This window comes from Penicillium griseofulvum (assembly GCF_001561935.1).
Source record: "Penicillium griseofulvum strain PG3 chromosome Unknown contig_11, whole genome shotgun sequence".
Lineage (NCBI taxonomy): Eukaryota > Fungi > Ascomycota > Eurotiomycetes > Eurotiales > Aspergillaceae > Penicillium > Penicillium griseofulvum.
The window spans coordinates 365483-383521 of NW_024467432.1; the positions used below are offsets into that span (position 1 = coordinate 365483).

Below are 18039 nucleotides of genomic sequence, written 5' to 3' on the forward strand. Positions count from 1 at the left end.
GTGTTAATTGACCTGAACTGACTTGGAATCAAATCAAATCTTCTAATGACTCGTCATATCTTTGACAAGCGACTTCGGATCTCCGAGCGGTGAGAGCTGAATAGGAAATGAACGACAAACAAACAAATCAAACTCATGAGTTCATTGCGTCAAGTGAACTTGCGATTTGATAACCAGCCGATTTAGTCGGTTTCTTTGCCCATGAAGACAAATACACTCCGACCCCTGATCTCTTTGCGAGGTGGGCGTCATGCATGTCGGACTTACTCGTCGCTCTCCGAGCGCTTGCATCATGAACTGACTACAAGGAAGCTCCCGTTGACTTACGACTATCTGCACCCCCAACCGTCACATCTTCTGAACCTCACACTCCGTGATCTTCTTCCGCATCCCCAGACCTCCTCTGATTATGCGACCCTGCCATCATTACAGAGCCCGTCACCGCTCCCGGTCGGTCACCACTTAATCTACTTCCCGCCGCAGGTGACCCTGTCCCAACTACTCCCGGACTGCACAGATACGTTACACACACCGGGGGAACCGTTTAATCGGCGCCTTTGGGCAGGTGGAAATCTAAGGTTCCCAGTACGCAGTCCGCCTCTGGATGGCAGTCGCGCAGTCTGCATAGAATCCATCCGCAATGTAGCAGTCAAGGGCCGCGAGGGAGACGAGAAAGTCATTGTCACTATTGAGCGACGGGTTGGAAATGTCCCGGAACAAGAGACTGCTGATAAGACTTTTGACCGGATATGGAAAGAGAACGAAGACGACGCGGGGGAATCGTCAGTCATTGAGAACCGAGACCTCATTTTCATGCGCTTAAAATCCAGCGCCCAAATTGAGGCCGATAAAGCACAATTTGGAAAACCTAGTAGGGTTGTGAAACGTGAGCATATACTTGAAACCATTAAACATGATCACAGATGTGCTAATTATTCCGGCGCAATGAAGCTCCCTCAGATGCGACGTTCCGCCATGCCCTCATACCTACTAAAGCGCTGTTATTCCGATTCTCAGCCCTGACTTTCAATGCCCATTCCATCCACCTTGATAAGGGCTATACCCAGGATCAAGAGGGATACCCGAATCTTTTGGTGCACGGTCCGTTGACGCTCACGCTTCTGCTGAGTGTGCTTCAGCAACAACTGAGTAGATTGAACCTCCGCATCAGTGACATTGAATATAAGAACCTAGCACCTCTTTTTGTTGAACAAGAGATGGCCATCTGTGGCAAGCCTAAGAATGATACTGGGGCTTGGGATGTGTGGATTGAAGGTCCAGATGGAGGGTTGGCTGTTCGAGGTACTGCGCACACGACGTCGGAATAATATATCCAACTACACCCATTCCCAAGCGATATATTTGTACATCTACATGAGAGTATTTGAATATTATCTCATTTGGAAATGACACAAGTAATAATAACAGTCACCTACAAAGCTAGGGGAGTCGAAGCTGATAGAACAATCCACTGTATGGATCCGCAATACAATAGTACGTAAGCATCGGACCTCGGATAAACTCTACCGAAGCTAGATTTGCACACCTTTTTCTTTCCACCTGTCCTTCTCTTTCTTTCTTCAACCACACAGTAATTTGATTATTTTGTGAGCGGCTGTAATGATCTAAGCCGTGATCAATTAACCATATAGCATCTGATTCTTTTTCAATATGGATGTCTTCTGGGCGGCTCCCCCGGTCACTAGGTATGCAGGTCTTATTCGCCGATCTCAAGCTCTGATTACTGACCTGTCATTTAGGACCCTCACAGCCTTAACACTGGTTCAATCCGCTTTGATGTATGGCGGCTTACTGAGCTACTATTGGGCACCATTTGTGCCGAGTTTGATATTCTCATGGCGCCCGCATATCTACCGGCTGGTCACTCCATTTCTACTAACGGGACCGAAACTCGATTTCCTCTTTGATCTTTATATCAGTATGATGCCTTGGTATCAAATTGACCTGGCCTGATCAGAGTGCTAATGTACCAATAGTGTACCGCTATGGCAGTGCTGCGGAGAGAAGCATGGCTCCTGGAGAGTTCCTCATTTATCTCCTATTTGTAGCTTTCAGCATCATGGTAAGTGGCTCAGTAGAGTCTGCACTGTTTTCGCTTCTGTTTTCTTTTCTTTTTTTGCCTTCGCGTTCATATCCAATCCCTCGCTATAACTGCCCGCCCAGCTTCGAAATCTAGCTGAATTCGGTTCCTGAAGGCGAGGGAAAGCACCCCTGCATCTGTGCAACACCATCATATAATTCGCAAAATTCAGGTGTTGTGCAGGTGTGGGCATGGTGGGATTTCTTTCGAGTTCACTGGCGTGATTTCATATCGCGTCGGTATCGGAGGTGCCCTACATTTCTATATACATCATCTATTCTTTTCCAATACCATCCACATCCTATTTTACTCGTCATCCTGGTAGTCCAACACGTCTCTTCCAAATTTGCTGACTTTACCCTAGCTCACTGCAGGTGGTTATCTGGGAGCGGTTATCCTCCTGCAACGTAAGCTTACCGTACTCGATTAATTCTATGGCCAATACTGACTTGAAATAGCTTTGATCATGGCTTTCGTCTACACATACTCCCAGACGAACCGAGGAACGAAGACGAGGTTCTGGTTCATCGACATCCCGGTGGTATTCCTACCATATGCAATGCTTCTCGTCGAAATGGTGACAGACGGATGGCATAGCGCGCTGATAGGTTGCACGGGAATCGTCGCTGCCCATACTTATGATTTCCTCACACGCATCTACCCGACTTTCGGAGGTGGAAGAAATATCATCACTGTCCCTGGCTTCCTGGAGAGGTACTTCACCGAACATGACCCCAACAGTGGATACCGAGGATATGGAACAGCGAGCCGTGCGCCAAGGCCAGCTGAACAACCCTCGACGGCATCAACATCAGGGTCGTCCTGGAGCAGCTGGACCTCTTCGAATTCTTGGAACGGAAGAGGCGCTGGCCGGAGACTCGGTTAGATCGAGAGCCATACATACATACTCCACGCATTTTGTCGGAGTGCATAGGGGATAATACTTTGCAACTTGCAGACTTTTCGGCGTTCATTGTGCCTATATGGAGTTGACATAGATACATGTAGTGATAATTGGCAAGAACACAGTTTTGGGCATGTAGTTGTCCACAAATACAGATTTTTTAAATCCCAGTATTTTATAGTTTTTGAGCATATTTTATTAGATTATGGATATATTTTCCTAAATATAATCTATACTAGCGAATCGTCTCAAAATTAGAAGTCCTTGGAATCGGAGGCGTAAAAAGTCGAGAACTCAAAGTCACGTGTTGCCTTCTCCAGGCGCTAAACCGTTTCTGGCACTGGAGCTGCCGCACTCGCAAAATTTCCTTCGACAAATTTTCGGGGTTTTCACCGCGCATCCTTCAACGACAACCAACAAAATGGCCGTCGTCAAGACCTCGGAGATGGACTACGCCATCAAGCCTGAAGCGTCTGCTCCTCCCGTTGATTCATCGGAATGGCCGCTCCTGCTTAAGAACTATGAGAAGCGTACGCTTGTCCTTAAAACTCCACGTTTGACCAGCCAACATTGACTTTTTTTTGTAGTGCTCGTTCGGACCGGTCACTTCACCCCCATCCCTGCTGGCTCCTCTCCTCTTCACCGTGACTTGAAGTCGTACATCAGCTCCGGTGTCATCAACCTTGACAAGCCGTCGAACCCTTCCAGTCACGAAGTCGTGGCTTGGATGAAGCGGATCCTCAGGTAAATTAAAATCCATCAGATCCCCTCAATCGTTTTGCATCTTGCTAATCAATTTACCTTCTATAGATCCGAGAAGACTGGTCACAGTGGTACCCTTGATCCCAAGGTTACCGGTTGTTTGATCGTCTGCATTGACCGTGCCACCCGCCTGGTCAAGTCCCAACAGGGTGCCGGTAAGGAGTATGTTTGCGTGATCCGTCTCCACGACAAGATCCCCGGTGGCGAGGCCCAGTTCGTCCGCGCTCTTGAGACCTTGACTGGTGCGCTCTTCCAGCGTCCCCCTCTGATCTCTGCCGTCAAGCGTCAGCTCCGTATCCGTACCATTCACGAGAGCAAGAACTACGAGTTCGACAATGAGCGCCACCTCGGTGTCTTCTGGGTCAGCTGTGAGGCTGGTACCTACATCCGTACCCTCTGTGTCCACCTTGGTCTGCTCCTCGGTGTCGGTGCCCACATGCAGGAACTTCGCCGTGTTCGCTCTGGAGCCATGGCTGAGGGCCCTGGTATGGTCACTCTGCACGATGTTATGGACGCCCAGTGGGTCTACGACAACAACCGCGACGAGTCTTACCTCCGCAAGGTCATCAGCCCTCTCGAGTCCCTGCTCACCGGTTACAAGCGTATTGTCGTCAAGGACAGCGCTGTCAACGCCGTCTGCTACGGTGCCAAGCTCATGATTCCCGGTCTTCTCCGCTACGGTATGTGCACCTTTTTCCCCTCTGAGTTTTTCGAACCCTTACTAATTTTTTCTTCAGAGGCCGGCATTGAGTGCCACGAGGAGGTTGTCCTCATGACCACCAAGGGTGAGGCTATCGCCATTGGTATTGCTCAGATGTCCACCGTCGAGCTCACCACCTGCGACCACGGCGTTGTTGCCAAGGTCAAGCGTTGCATCATGGAGCGTGACCTCTACCCCCGCCGCTGGGGCTTGGGACCTACTGCCCTTGAGAAGAAGAAGATGAAGACCGCTGGAACTCTCGATGTAAGTGGCTAAAAACTACCTTTGCTCTTATACAACGTACTAACTTTGCCCTCAGAAATATGGCCGCACCAACGACGCCACTCCCGCTGCCTGGAAGAAGGAGTACAAGGACTTCAACCTTCCCATTACCGGAACCGCCGCTGTTGAGCCCTCCGCCGAGACTAAGACCGAGACTGAGACCCCCAAGGCGGAGTCCGCCGAGCCCGTGAAGGAGGAAGTCGAGGACAAGAAGCGTAAGCGCGACGGCGAGACTGCCGAGGAGAAGGCCGAGCGCAAGAAGAAGAAGAAGGAGAAGAAGGAAAAGAAGGAGCGCCGGAAGTCCAAGCAGGATGATAGCGATGACAGCGACTAGATGCACTCCAGGAAGACCGTCAGGTTTTTTTCCTGTACCATATTTTGCTATTTCCGGAGTCATGGGTCAAAAGGGAAATTTGTTCTATTCCAGAGTTTCATATTGAAGGCTGCCTATCTACTGAATCTACCATTCTTTCAAATCTGAGTAACCTCTGCAAATGAATACGTACATGTAGCGCTTGCTTTATTCGTTTCTTTCTTGGTTTATATCCGATGCTATTGATTCAATATATTATATAGTACGCTTTTTGGTGTCTCGTTACCATGGCCATACTAGTTGTCCAAATAAGTACACTCCATGACCCTAAGTCCTTCGAAAAAGTCGGACTTTACCCGCACCCGGTCCAATATATATCACCAATTTCAACTATACCTATCTCCACCAATATTACTCTGTTGGGCATATAATTATAAGTGATTGATATGTAATCAAACAAACCATTTACCTAGATTAATATCCAGTGTAATAACCCTTTAATTGACGCATCGTAAGCAATATCCTGGGTATAGATTGGTTTATATTGTCAAGTACATTTGACATACATCCTATGTAGTGCATATATAATGCTTAAAATACACATAATCCGCTCATTCCTGTTTCCTCTTATAACTCAGGGTGCATATTCAATCAATTAATCTTAAATAGCCACCGAAAAGGCTTTGTAGGGCTCAAATCGAGGTGAATGTGTAAGCTAATCCTCGATGTACATCACTCCGCAATTCCCGGCGGTAGATTTTCGAATTATATTAGAAAAAGTTGCTTCCTGGGTTGTAAATTAATAGGTCTTCTTTGAGGACGTCGAGGTAAAAATAGACAGTTAGGGGTGAAAAAATGGAAGACCGTGGATGTACATACAAAACGTCCTAGCAGAGGATGTATGCAGCGGTATAGGGGCCATACGACAAAATCTCCTTTTCAAACAAAATTAACACCTAACTAGATACTTGATTATGTCCTAGATACCTGAATCGTGACAGGCAGAAAAACAAAGATACTTGAATTACTGTATTACAAAGACCTTCATAATCAAGGTGCTTTTGGAAGTTCTATCAGCTAACCCTATAAGTAAGAAATGAAGGCTTTGGCACCATAAAAATCCATACATCTCTACTTTGTGAGGTAATTTATCAACTTGCAGGGCCAGAGTTACCCCGATCACCCGTGGGGAAGCTGTGAGCACTATCCTCAGAGCTATTATTACCTCCGACAACCTCACCAAAGGCCGCGGTGCCCGTGTATATAAAGCGATTTCAGGCCTTATACTCAATAAAGGTTGTGATATCACAAGCAGTGGGCAGCTGCTTCGGTCTGGGTTGAGAGACGCAAGTACTTGTTCGTTATTTCGATCATCCTCTCTATTAGCTATTAGTTCAAGCCTAATAAAAGCATCAAATCCGCTAGGAAATCCCAAGGATTCGGGAATGACTTACTAGCAGCGCCAGGTAGCTCTACCGTTGGAAGCGGGGATGGGAGCCATGGCTGAAGTCCCAGGGACTGCTCGTCTTGCTATTGCAGTCCGAAGCCAGTGACGATGTCAAACCTGGCCGCCTCACCAATAACAAGCTATTCCACGGACCCAGCCTTCTGAACCAATTCAGGCTCGTTTCCCTGGAGATCGAGCCCCTAGATTTGTTTTAAATTCCCTTTTTTGACGGATTGAACGAAGTTGGTGAAGAGTTTGTCTTTAACCTTTCCGAGGATCTTTGCTCTTTGGGCCTGTTGTCGGCGATGGATTTCGGACACGACTTCTTTGGATTTCGTCTTCCTGAATATCTCGCAGTCGATGGAAGTTGGTGTGATTGTTTTAGAGTCATCCTCACAACGGTCGAACAGAAGGCGAGGGCAGCCGATAGCTGATAGCTCTTATAGAGCGCATGACTACCAGACAACTCTTGCACCAGGAGTTTCTTGAGGAAATTCAGGTACATATACCATCAGTGTGATGCCAGTATCAAGATCTCTTAGAGACCTCCAGGGTTGTCCTGGACTCCTAGTTGTTACTCTCCATTTCCTTAATAGGCTAGCATATAAGATTTCTTTAAGCTCGTTTCCTAAATAGGCTTAGCAAATGACTTCTATTAAGAAAGAACGACCTACTTACCTAAGTAGGTACGTACCTAGGTATGTCAAAGTTGAACTCATCTGCTCACTTCCACCTCACCTTCACCTTACTCTTTCCCCTCTCTTTCACACCCATCATTTCTTTCTTTGATTCCTGGATTGCAGCTTTATTCTCATTATGGAGAATCCCTGGACTCTTCTATCAAGAAGCCTTCCCACTCTGACACAAGTTAGAGGGACTACCGAGCCCTTGGTCTCGAATGCAAGGCTTTATGCAATGGAGTCTAGTGGTGTGCGTTATATCGCGAAATGCTGGTCCAACAGTCGACATGAAAGGTATCTCTTATCCATGATGAGAAACTTCCAGACTGACAACGTATTTAAAAACACAGTGCCGCTAATGATCTCGCGGTGTATGAACGACTGCACAAACTTCGGCCAAGTGGCTTCGAGTCCTTTGGCTGCCTTGTGTTCTCCGGTGATATCATTTGTTCAGCAAAGTTCCCCGAGGGTAGGACCTTCTTCTAGAGAAGGTACCAGGAGAACAGCTATTTGATATCTGGAATACACTGCCGTTTGCTGAGAGGGCCCACGTATTCAGTGAGTGCAGTAGTGCTATTCGAATACTCCGATCAATTTATATTCGGCAAATGGATACCGGCACAACATTCTCTATGACCGTATGAATAGGAAGGTGACAATATGTTGTAGTTGACTTTGAAGCGGTTGTGGAGCTCAGTGTAGATCGCTCAATCCTGAGCTAGTTTCGATTTTTAGTGCCGCCAGCATGTCCCAGTTTATTCATGAATGATCAAGTGACTTTTTTTTTTGCTAGTGCAATTTATTCCTGTGCAGCAACCTTCGGGCCATCTTTAATATCTTTGTTCAATCAATTAGCAGTCTGTACTATGTAGTCGTGTGATATAACCGCAAATGGAGGCGGTCAATACTTGGCCTCGATGTGGATCTCATGACTGGGCGGCCATTCTCTCCGCATTTCCTTCCCCTCAACTTCATGTCTAGACTGTAGTCCTCGACTATTATCCTTCGGACTTGAATCCAAGATAGAAAAAGACCTGAGGACCATCACCATGGCAGCAGAGCTGACTTCCACCAAGCTCAACCCAGAGAGCCACATCATCCTGGTAATCATTACTCCGCACATCCATGTCAAAGCGGGTCACTAACCAAGGTGCTTTCATAGGACCAACCACTCCTTCGACTGCCACATGAACTGGCCCGTAAGAATTTCAAAACCGTGCAACGAGCTGTCGAGCGAGAGAAAGAATATGTCATCCCCGCACTCAAAGAGACCGCCTCCGCCTCACTTTCAAACACCCAAACACCCGATCAGACCCTCGCTGCACTCGACGCAATGATATCTAGAATGCAAGGCCTCAAAAGGAAAATGGACAGTTTGCAGGAGGAAGAGAAGAAAATTCATAATCAATCCCGCAAGCGTATTCAGCATTTGGAGACCTTGCACAAGATCCCGAGCCTAGCCGATGTCAAGTATGACCAGTGGTCAAGGGTACGGCTGGATCGTTTGCTCGTTGACCACATGCTGCGCTCAGGTTACTCAGAGAGTGCGAAGCAGCTGGCACAGGATAGGGGAGTGGAGGATCTCGTGGATCTTGGTGTATTCACGCAGTGTCAACGGGTCGTGGAGAGCTTGCGGCGTGGGGAAACCAAGGAGGCATTGCAGTGGTGTGGAGAGAATAAGGCTGCACTGAAAAAGAGCCAGGTAAGTCGGAGTTGAATTCTGCTGTCTTGATTTCCAGCTAACTTACCGCCTATGAAGCATAATCTCGAATTCGAACTCCGATTGCAGCAATACATCGAGATGGTCAGGACACAAGACAAATCTAAGAAGATTGAGGCAATAATTCATGCTAAGAAATACCTCATACCGAATCATCAATCTCAAAATTCTGAGATTATGCGCGCTGCGGGGTTACTGGTTTTCACGCAGGACACAAGAGCCGAGCCTTACAAAGTAAGACAAACATTCACACCTGATTAGTAGTATGTTTTACTGATGCAGTACAGACTCTCTTTGCCCTTGACCGCTGGAGATATCTTTCGAAGCTTTTTATTCAGACTCACCACGAGCTGCTTTCATTGCCGTCACAGCCATTATTACATATTGCACTTTCAGCAGGACTTTCAGCTCTAAAAACCCCTCTATGCCATTCTGCATACACATCTTCTAGTTCAAATTCACAGTCAACGTCGACGTCTGTGTGCCCTATCTGCTCAACTGAACTGAACGAGCTTGCACGCAAAATGCCATATGCCCACCACTCAAAGAGTTATGTGGAAAGTGACCCAATTGTTCTACCCAACGGGCGAGTCTACGGGAAGCAACGGCTGATCGAGATCAGCCGGAAGATGGGATCAGTGGAACCAGGCAACGTCAAAGACCCTACAACTGGAGAGGTTTTCCACGAGGACGAGATGAAGAAAGTGTACATTATGTGAACTCGGGCAGAGATCTAAACCAACGATGAAATTAGTTACAACTTGATTTATATAGTTATATTAAACATCATAGTATATGCATTTCAGCCCTACTCGCTATCATCGCTGGAATCATCATCTCTAGCCCTCTTCTTCCCTCCCTTCTTAGCCTGCTCCTTCCGCTTCACCTCGAAGACATACATCCGAGCCTCCCGATCCTCTCCCCTCCACCCTCCACGCTCCCCATCCTTCCCTTCAATATGTCCCGCGGTTCTCGCGTGCGAATACCCCTCATAAGAAGTCCAAGGAAACCGGAAACTAGTCACAACAACCAATCCCGCATGTCTCGCCAAATCCTTGATATTCCAAAGCGTATACGGCTCTCCCTCAAACAGAGTGACAAGAATCTGACCAGGCCCAGTCCGGAATCCCTTCCCGGTAGTATCATCATCGTTCCCTAGCTGCTGACCCTCTGCTACTTCCTCATCATCATCTTCCTCTTCCTCTTCACTCTCCTCCCCATCTGCATAAACCCACTCATCCTCATCAGCATCCATAAGCGGCGGCGGCTTCGAAACAAGCGGTATGCACGCCTTGAAGAACGCAACCAACAGCTCCTGATTCGAACGAACCTGTCGGTTCACATCCGTAGAGAGCCCGCCAACGTGCGGGAAATTAAAGCAGATCACATCCCACGGCCCGCCAGGCTGGTATGGTGGTCCTGCTGGCTCGCTCTGCTGGTACCAGGCTGGTCTTTTGCGCTCGCGGCGTGTGAATCCCGTGCGGATTTCCTTGCCGCCGCCAGCTGGGGTCCCGAGTTTCCGCGCATCCACGGAGAAGACGACTTTAGGGCTTTGCTGGTTGGGGTTGGTTGAGTCCTTGTCTTCTGATTTGCTCTCTGGTTGCTTTTCGGTATCATTGCTTGAATCCTGGTCTTCGGATTTACTCTCTCCTGTCTTTTCGGTCTCGTCACTTGCTGATTCTGGCTTCGCTGATGTGCCTATGATATCTGAGACATTCTGAGGAGCTTGCGGGTACTTGTTGTATAGTGTCTCCTTGGAGTCGTAGCATGTAGCACATAGTTTGCGGCACTTGTATTGTTTTACCAGTGAGCGGGCGAATGAGAAGTCACCTATTAGATATTAGAATTTATGTTTTGCAGATATGACAGATAAATTGTTGAAGCATGGATGTTCTTGTTCCATACAAGAATGCATATTTGTCTCAATCTCATATATCGAAGTGAAAACACAGCTCTGGATATAGATACCACGAGAAAATAGATGCATATAAATCGATTCCAACGCGATTCTTGCTTAGAGTGAAGAACGCAGAGTAATGATGTCAACTAAAAGAAAATCTCACCTTCACCAACCAAGAGAATTCGATCTTTCCTCAAAAATGGCACAATAGGTCTTTGGTTTGCTTGCAAAGGGACTTTCTTAGGTGCATTGCCATTGCCCTGCTTTTGCCCATTGCCATGCTGCTGTCCCTTGGCAGGGTTTGAAGATGGGCCTGATGGTTTGCCTGGTCCGCGGGGGCGCGGCGGAGGGGCGTTTTTGACTTTCTTATTATTGCGAGGCATGATTGAAGGTGAAGAGAAGCAAGTTCTCTTTTAAAAGAAAGTTGTATGAATCGACTACGGAGCTACGGGCGATGTTTGCGGCCGGGAGACGATACGGAAGAAAATCGGCCCGGGGCCTTTTATATCTTCAATGTTAGGAATTGGACACTTCTTTTCCAAAGAGCGTCTCAACTACAAAGTGCCTAGGTCTGCCCACTTCTAAGTACAAAGATCATGGAAAATATAGACAGAGTTAACCGGAATAAGTCATATTAGTTTTGGAAGCACACGTTCTATTAGAAAGAAAACAGATCACGGCATAGCTATATACATCAAACAAGACAGGCAATAGATGCTATGGCCGCATGTAAAAACAAAGGGAGAATTACTAAATCATACTGTAGACCAAAAGCAGAGGGGGTCAGGAGAAACCGCAAAAAGAAATCAGTTTCCCTTGAATGTAAGGCGAGGGGAGGGAAGAATAATAGAAAAGAAGAGCGAGAAAGGAATCAAACACCAACACCGACCAAAGTGATCGCAGTATGTTCCCCATCAGACCAGACAAGACCCTTGAATTCGGCTGCAATGAAACGTGAATCATAATGTCACATGTAAAGGAGCGCGATGGACGCGGTTGACTTTTTGTATATGCACTGACCAGTCAGACACATATTGCCATTCCAAGCACTAAGAGCGCAGTGAGTCTCTCATGCTCTGGCTGCTGGCGCTGACGGGTGTGGGGAGAACACCGGTTCTGGGCTTGGCGTTTTGCTTGATCTTGGCCACGGCGTAGACAATACCGCTGACGAAGCCGACGGCGATGGCGGAAACACTGGGGAAGGTGACTGGCGCATCGAAGAAGATGAGACCGGACACGGCGATGGGCAGCTTGTTGAGCGCGCCAACCATGGAGTATGTGGTGGAGGAGGTAGTGCGGACACACCATGCTGATGTGTACGAGATGAAGACAGAGGAGGCACCAGACAGAACCATGGCAAAGAAGATACCGTCACGGTTGGACTCAGGGAAGTTGCGGGCGAGGTTGGCGGATGACCAGTCCTCGACCAGAAGGGTGAGAACAATCAAGACAGGGATCGACAGGAGGTTGTTGTAGAACATGGCTGGAGAGAATGGTATGTTAGCAAACATTCGAAACAAAGCTGGAAGAACCACATACTGTCGAAATCCTTGAAGTTGGTCAGCTTGATACGCTTGCGCATGCCCAAGACATAAGACGAGGTGCACAGGCAGTTGATCAACATCCAGACGTAACCAGCGTTTAGAGTGGAGACCTTGCTGGAGGTGTCACCGGTGCTCTCCACAGCGTGCTTGATATCAGCCCAGGCGGCAATCAGCGAGCTGAAAACCATCAGACCAAAGGAGAACAGAGTGAGGTTGGTGACCGAGCCGCCGAACCAGAGAACCTCTCCATAGGCAATCAGGATAATGGTCAAGTTCTTGAAGATAGTGTAGACGGGGATTGAGAGGAACTGAAGGGCCTTGGAACCAGTGTAGATCATGCCGATCAAAAGTAGTGTAATCGGGAACCCTAATATGAAATTTTGTCAGCTGCCACATCTCTCAGCTGATAGTAATCGGAGTCTGTACATTTTCTGGCCTCGTCGGTGTTGAAATCACGGTAGGTGATAAGACCCATGGACTTGCATGTTTGAATTGCGGCAATGCAGACCAAAGACTATTTATATTAGCAATTCGCCTTGTATCAAGATTGCAAATCCACCACATACCTGCACACAGAGCAAGAGGAAGTTCAGGTTGAAGTCCAAGCCCGACAGAACATACTTGTTCATCACAGTCATCATAATTGACGAACCACAGTATGCTAGAACGGGAAACGCGGGGTGGTTGGGAATAACGGGACCGGCGCGGGGCGAGGGAGACGGCGGCGGCGCAGCCTCAAACTCCTTGTTCCCTGAGTCGAGCTTGTTCATTTCGACGGTGTAGTCGTCGGATTTCTTGTCTTCGGCCATGTTGGGTGAGTAGCCGGAGATAGGGGGAGTGGGTTAACGGCTATTGAAATGGGGAGGAACTGAAATGACAGATGGCACCCAGAATATATCCAGGGGAGTCGAGGAACAAGAGAAGTTCGAGAAGTTGACCAAAGAAAAAAAGGCCAAGGAGATTTGACAACAACAGATTTCGCGGCCGGAAACAGAGACGTTGTTACCTAAGCAGTGCATTTTTAAGGGGTGCTGACTCAGGATTTTATTTATAGAGTGAAACATCTATAGATCTACATTTCTATAACATACATTAGTACATAGTCAAATACTGTTAGACGCCTGAAAAGAATCAATTGAGGCCAATTCTCGGTATATATTATATGTAGTATTATTTGACACTGTGAGCGCTCCTATATATCGGTAGCGCGTGTCGCGATAGTGCTGAAACATATAACGTGAGAGATAAGAACTCGCACAAAGCATATGAAGAGCCTCGGTAAGCAAATAGAGATCATGAGAAGACAACTCTAATCTGTTGATCTCCATTGACAAGAATGACCTAGTGCACTATTTGCGGCACAGTTATCAGGTCTACATCGCAAAATCTTCTTCTTTTCCACGAAATACCAAGATCATAGTCTGAGGATCTTGGTTTATGATATATGTTGTAGATGGGTTTGAATGTGAATCTTCTGACTACTGCAGTATGTAGATACATAAGACATACCAATGAACTCTCGCTCATATTGAGGGGGCAAAATATAGCACAGGTAATCAGTCCAATCCTTACCTTTGTGGAAGCTCTTGTATGCTCTAAAGTGTTCCCACCACTCTGGATACCAGCCAGCAAACTCCCAGTCTAGGATGGCAGTAACCCGGCAATCACTGTTCTCATCCACGAGGATATTCCGAGGGGAGAAATCAGCATGGGTGAAGATAATTTCATGGCCATCTACCAGTGCATGTTCTGCATAGTATTTGTGAGGGGCTGATATTGATGAATGGAGGTCGTTTAAAATCCACTGATTGAATTCCTTCTCAGTGTCAAAGGGTCCTCCATAGATAGGCCCGAACTTGCCCATTGAGACAGTACCGCGCCCAACGGCACCGATATAATCACTTTGAGGTTTCGTAATTGGGAGAGATAGCCACGGAGTTGCTCAGCAATTGATTGCTTCTGGTCAGGACTCAAGGTGTTCCAAATGTCGTCTAGTGGCTTACCAGGCATATAGTCCATGACAATACCAACCACTTTACCATCCCTCAAACGAATATCGTGAACTTTTGGTACCGGGATTGTCGTATTTTCAGCGATGAACCGAAGGGTTGAAGCCTCATGGGCCGGAATATCATCGGCTTTTTTCACCACAAGATGTTCGCTGATTCGAACAATCCTGCGGCTATGAAAGACATATATTATCTCTCCCTCATCATCTCTAAGGTTGGACCTAGCTTCTGCTTCCTCAGCTTTGATTTGAGCATGATTATTGATTCAGTGCAGAAGTTCGGCCTTCAATGCAGCCTTTTCTTTGGAAAGGGGTTTGGTCGTAGTCGCAGCTCTGTCTATAGGAAGGGGCTTGGCTGAAGGTGTAGCTTCATCCCTTGTCTGAGTTTTGACTTCATTCAGGGCTTCAGTATGATTTCTTGCATTGTCGTTTGGTTGAGTATTATTTTCAGCGATAGTATAGTCTGCTTCTGGAGCGTCATTTTGGTCCATAGCTTCGTTCTTATGTAGGGTCTGTGAATTTAAGTATTGATCCTTCTGAGCAGTCGAGCAGGGGTTTCCGTACCATACCTATATCATTTGCTGAAACCACAAGCTAGTAAGTCTGGAAAGTCTGAAAGGGAGGTTCTTGAAGTGTCTAGGTGTTGCGAGTTTTCAGCTGAAGCCAATTATAATATTCTGGGCACGAAACTCGATGAGGGGTGGTTGGGTTTTGATGCGGGCGGTTCCCGGGGCCGTAGGTACAAAGTACATAAACACTGTGGAGATATAGGCGCCTATCTACTCTATAAGTTACATGACTATCTCCAAAAATATATCTTGACAGTCCCTATTCTATCCTCCAAATACAAACTCAATAATGGCCAACAGTTACTACGGTGACAGCCCCAACCATCCTGAACAAGAAGAATTATCCAACATCATCGGCAAACTATACTGTGGTTTAGACGGCACTGCTACCATTGTCATGGGCACCGATGGCGTCCTCCGATCTGTGGAAACCAACCGCGACATAGTAGATGCCATTGGCCTTCCAACTCGACTGATCAAAGCTTATCTCGATCGCTTTGAATTTGACCAGGAAACAGAAGACATGTTTCGCGGAGCAGATGGAACGAAAGTGCCTCAGGAGCAGTGGCGGAACCCAGATCCATCGTTATTGCCGCAACCTCTAACAGAAGAGGAGCAAGCATGGGTTAAGAAGAGTAACGAGGAGAATAAGGAAACCATTCAAGAGAATAGAAAGAAAATGGAAAGTGGGGAGCTGAAGCCATGTAGGGTTATCATTCGATCAAATCATGATCTAAGCCTTAGGTAGAGATGGGCTTTGATGAGAGTGTACATAAGATGTGCTGAGTTGAAGTTCGCAGAGTCAAAGATTCAACTCTCTCCCAGCGAAAATATAGAACTTAAGCAATAGTCCTTAAAATATATCGGCTCTTTGTGAGTGAAGATTAGACTGATCTACCTCAAAGCCCTCAACGGATTTATAACAATAACACGTAGTTTTTTTCAACATTGTCATCTTGGCTGCAAACTGGCACTTGTCATGGAGAAATCTTGCACAAGCTGCCGTGTCCATTGTTTCTCTAGTCTTCGACAGTTCCGGAGACCCTGAGTATATTTTGCTCGTCTTTTCTATGAGATGAATCGACGAGACAGCTAGATCTTTGCTGAATGGGATTTCCAGGGACGAGACCAATTTTTAAGGCCTTGAAATTCACTCCCACAGTGCCAACGATGCTGATCATTCCAGACAGCGTCGAGAGAGCGGCACCAAATGTTGATGATAGGCATGTGTCCCAGTCAACCCTCCCACTTGTCAATAAGAGTGAAGAGCTTTGGTGGCCAGAAGTCTGTATTAAACGATACCCCGTGTCCAGTTGAAATGTTGTTGCTTGAGCCAAATCTGGATCTGTCTTATTGTTTCTTGTCAATAGAATAGTAATGTGCACCTGTTCTTCGTTTTTTTAAATCTGCGGAAAAAACCACTGACGACACTTTAAGTATAGGGATCTATCCCATGTGCTGAAAGCCCCAAAATATTCACAGAGAAAGTAACAGGTTCTTTTTAAAAACTTACCCGATCAAGACTTGCTGGGGTACTGTGATGAACATGTAATCGATGGCCCGGACATGACTTGAAAGATGGGTGCTTTTTGGCCTTTTTGATGTCTGATGGAAAGAAAACGTCAAAGAGGTAATTCGAATTTTATTACCAGGTCTGAGGAATGAAGTTCAGAGAGTGGAGTTGAGAAGTCCATATACAGTGGAGCTCCCGACCCCAACTCTCCTAAACCACACACCCCGAAAATTCCAAACCACCCTTTCCTATGATATTAGGACATTGGATTCAAAACCAAACCCAAACGGAACAGTCATCCTAAACTGAAAAAAACCAAAATCCCAAAACAACAACTTACCACCCCGCACATCCCCAAAATGCCCGACTCAGACGACGAAGCCCTCTTCGCAGCTCTTGAAAACGAAGACGACACCCTCTACCGCGACCAACGCATTCACCAACTAAACGCCGAACTCGCAGCCACAAAAAACAACCACTCCGCACGCGCAACAAGCGGCAACACAGGCCTCATCCAAAACGAAGTCTACCCAACACTCTCGTCCGACCAGTCCGTGCTGGATTTCACGACGCGCACGAGCAGATGTCTGGTTCATTTTGCGCATCCTGATTTTGCGCGGTGCGCGGTCATGGATATGAAACTTGGAGAGTTGGCGAATGTGCACTACGAGATTTCATTTGCGCGGGTGGATGTGCGTAACACGCCGTTTATTGCGCAGAAACTTGGGATTAAGGTTTTGCCTTGTGTTATTGGGTTTAAGGATGGGGTTGGGCTGGATCGAATTGTTGGGTTTGAGGGGCTTGATGCTAGGGGCTTTGATGGGGTTGAAGGGTTTGATGTGAGGGTTTTGGAGAAGAGGTTGGTTTTCAAGGGGATCCTTTTGGCGGTGAAGATTGGGGCTGGTGATGAGGATGATGATCTGAGGGAGGAGGAGGATAGTGATGAGGGTGGTGGGAGAGGATTTGGGAGGAAGAAGGGGAGACGTGGGATTCGCGATGCTAATCCCAATGTGAGAAACCGGGGTGACGATGATGATGACGATTGGGAGTAATAGTCCGGTTGAAGGTTATGTATATATACCCGGGGTATTGGGATGTTGATTCATGATTTCTGTATGATTGATGACCTATAGTGATGTTCATAGTTGGATGTTTAGTAGCATACCCATGCCATATATCCATATTCTGGGGCTTAATACAAGCTCTGAAGTAGACTATGTGTATACCTCTGGAAGTCTTGGGCAAATTGAAGTTGAAAAGCGAAGAATCAAAGTAAATGGGATTGTAGCCAGACACGAAAGAAAAAGGCACGACTGTCATCATAGAATTACAGGCAAAAAATATCAAAGACCGTAAACACAGAGCCATCTCAACGGCAAAGGAAAACCAAAACGAAAGAAAACAAAAAGCACAAGGAGAGCAAAACAGCACCCTAGAGTTACAACAAATGCCCTGAAACTGAGGCTAGGAGAAGAACAGGGGGGAATTCTATACATGGAAGCAGAAGTAGAAGCAGAAGCAGAACGTTGTCGCACATCCATAAGTTCCGCATTGACGCCAGATGCACTTCAAAAACTGAGACTCGAGAGAGAACGG

At 46.9% G+C, this 18039-nt stretch overlaps 6 protein-coding genes across 6 annotated transcripts; 4 read left to right on the forward strand and 2 right to left on the reverse strand.

The window, feature by feature from the left end:
* Positions 1–45: 45 nt before the first annotated feature.
* On the forward strand, positions 46–1328 carry PGRI_086580 (uncharacterized protein; the record flags this gene model as incomplete). The annotated part of the gene is made up of 3 exons (XM_040796372.1): positions 46–89; positions 309–886; positions 952–1328. 3 exons carry the CDS (start codon positions 46–48, stop codon positions 1326–1328), a joined length of 999 nt encoding a protein of 332 aa, XP_040650910.1.
* A 343-nt stretch (positions 1329–1671) lies between these two features.
* PGRI_086590 (Pseudouridine synthase II) lies at positions 1672–5083 on the forward strand (the record flags this gene model as incomplete). The annotated part of the gene is made up of 10 exons (XM_040796373.1): positions 1672–1706; positions 1761–1939; positions 1998–2083; positions 2466–2508; positions 2560–2982; positions 3326–3535; positions 3593–3749; positions 3816–4447; positions 4505–4731; positions 4787–5083. The coding sequence occupies 10 exons, from the start codon at positions 1672–1674 to the stop codon at positions 5081–5083; spliced, it is 2289 nt and encodes a 762-aa protein (XP_040650911.1).
* A 3155-nt stretch (positions 5084–8238) lies between these two features.
* Positions 8239–9628, forward strand: PGRI_086600 (FYV10 family protein; the record flags this gene model as incomplete). The annotated part of the gene is made up of 4 exons (XM_040796374.1): positions 8239–8292; positions 8352–8891; positions 8949–9143; positions 9197–9628. 4 exons carry the CDS (start codon positions 8239–8241, stop codon positions 9626–9628), a joined length of 1221 nt encoding a protein of 406 aa, XP_040650912.1.
* An 89-nt stretch (positions 9629–9717) lies between these two features.
* Positions 9718–11192, reverse strand: PGRI_086610 (25S rRNA (uracil2634-N3)-methyltransferase; the record flags this gene model as incomplete). The annotated part of the gene is made up of 2 exons (XM_040796375.1): positions 9718–10739; positions 10973–11192. The coding sequence occupies 2 exons, from the start codon at positions 11190–11192 to the stop codon at positions 9718–9720; spliced, it is 1242 nt and encodes a 413-aa protein (XP_040650913.1).
* A 666-nt stretch (positions 11193–11858) lies between these two features.
* Positions 11859–13162, reverse strand: gmtA (GDP-mannose transporter; the record flags this gene model as incomplete). The annotated part of the gene is made up of 4 exons (XM_040796376.1): positions 11859–12292; positions 12349–12720; positions 12780–12867; positions 12920–13162. 4 exons carry the CDS (start codon positions 13160–13162, stop codon positions 11859–11861), a joined length of 1137 nt encoding a protein of 378 aa, XP_040650914.1.
* Positions 13163–16802: 3640 nt separating this feature from the next.
* PGRI_086630 (uncharacterized protein) lies at positions 16803–17495 on the forward strand (the record flags this gene model as incomplete). Its single annotated transcript, XM_040796377.1, has 1 exon — positions 16803–17495. The coding sequence occupies one exon, from the start codon at positions 16803–16805 to the stop codon at positions 17493–17495; it is 693 nt and encodes a 230-aa protein (XP_040650915.1).
* Between the last annotated feature and the right edge of the window lie 544 nt (positions 17496–18039).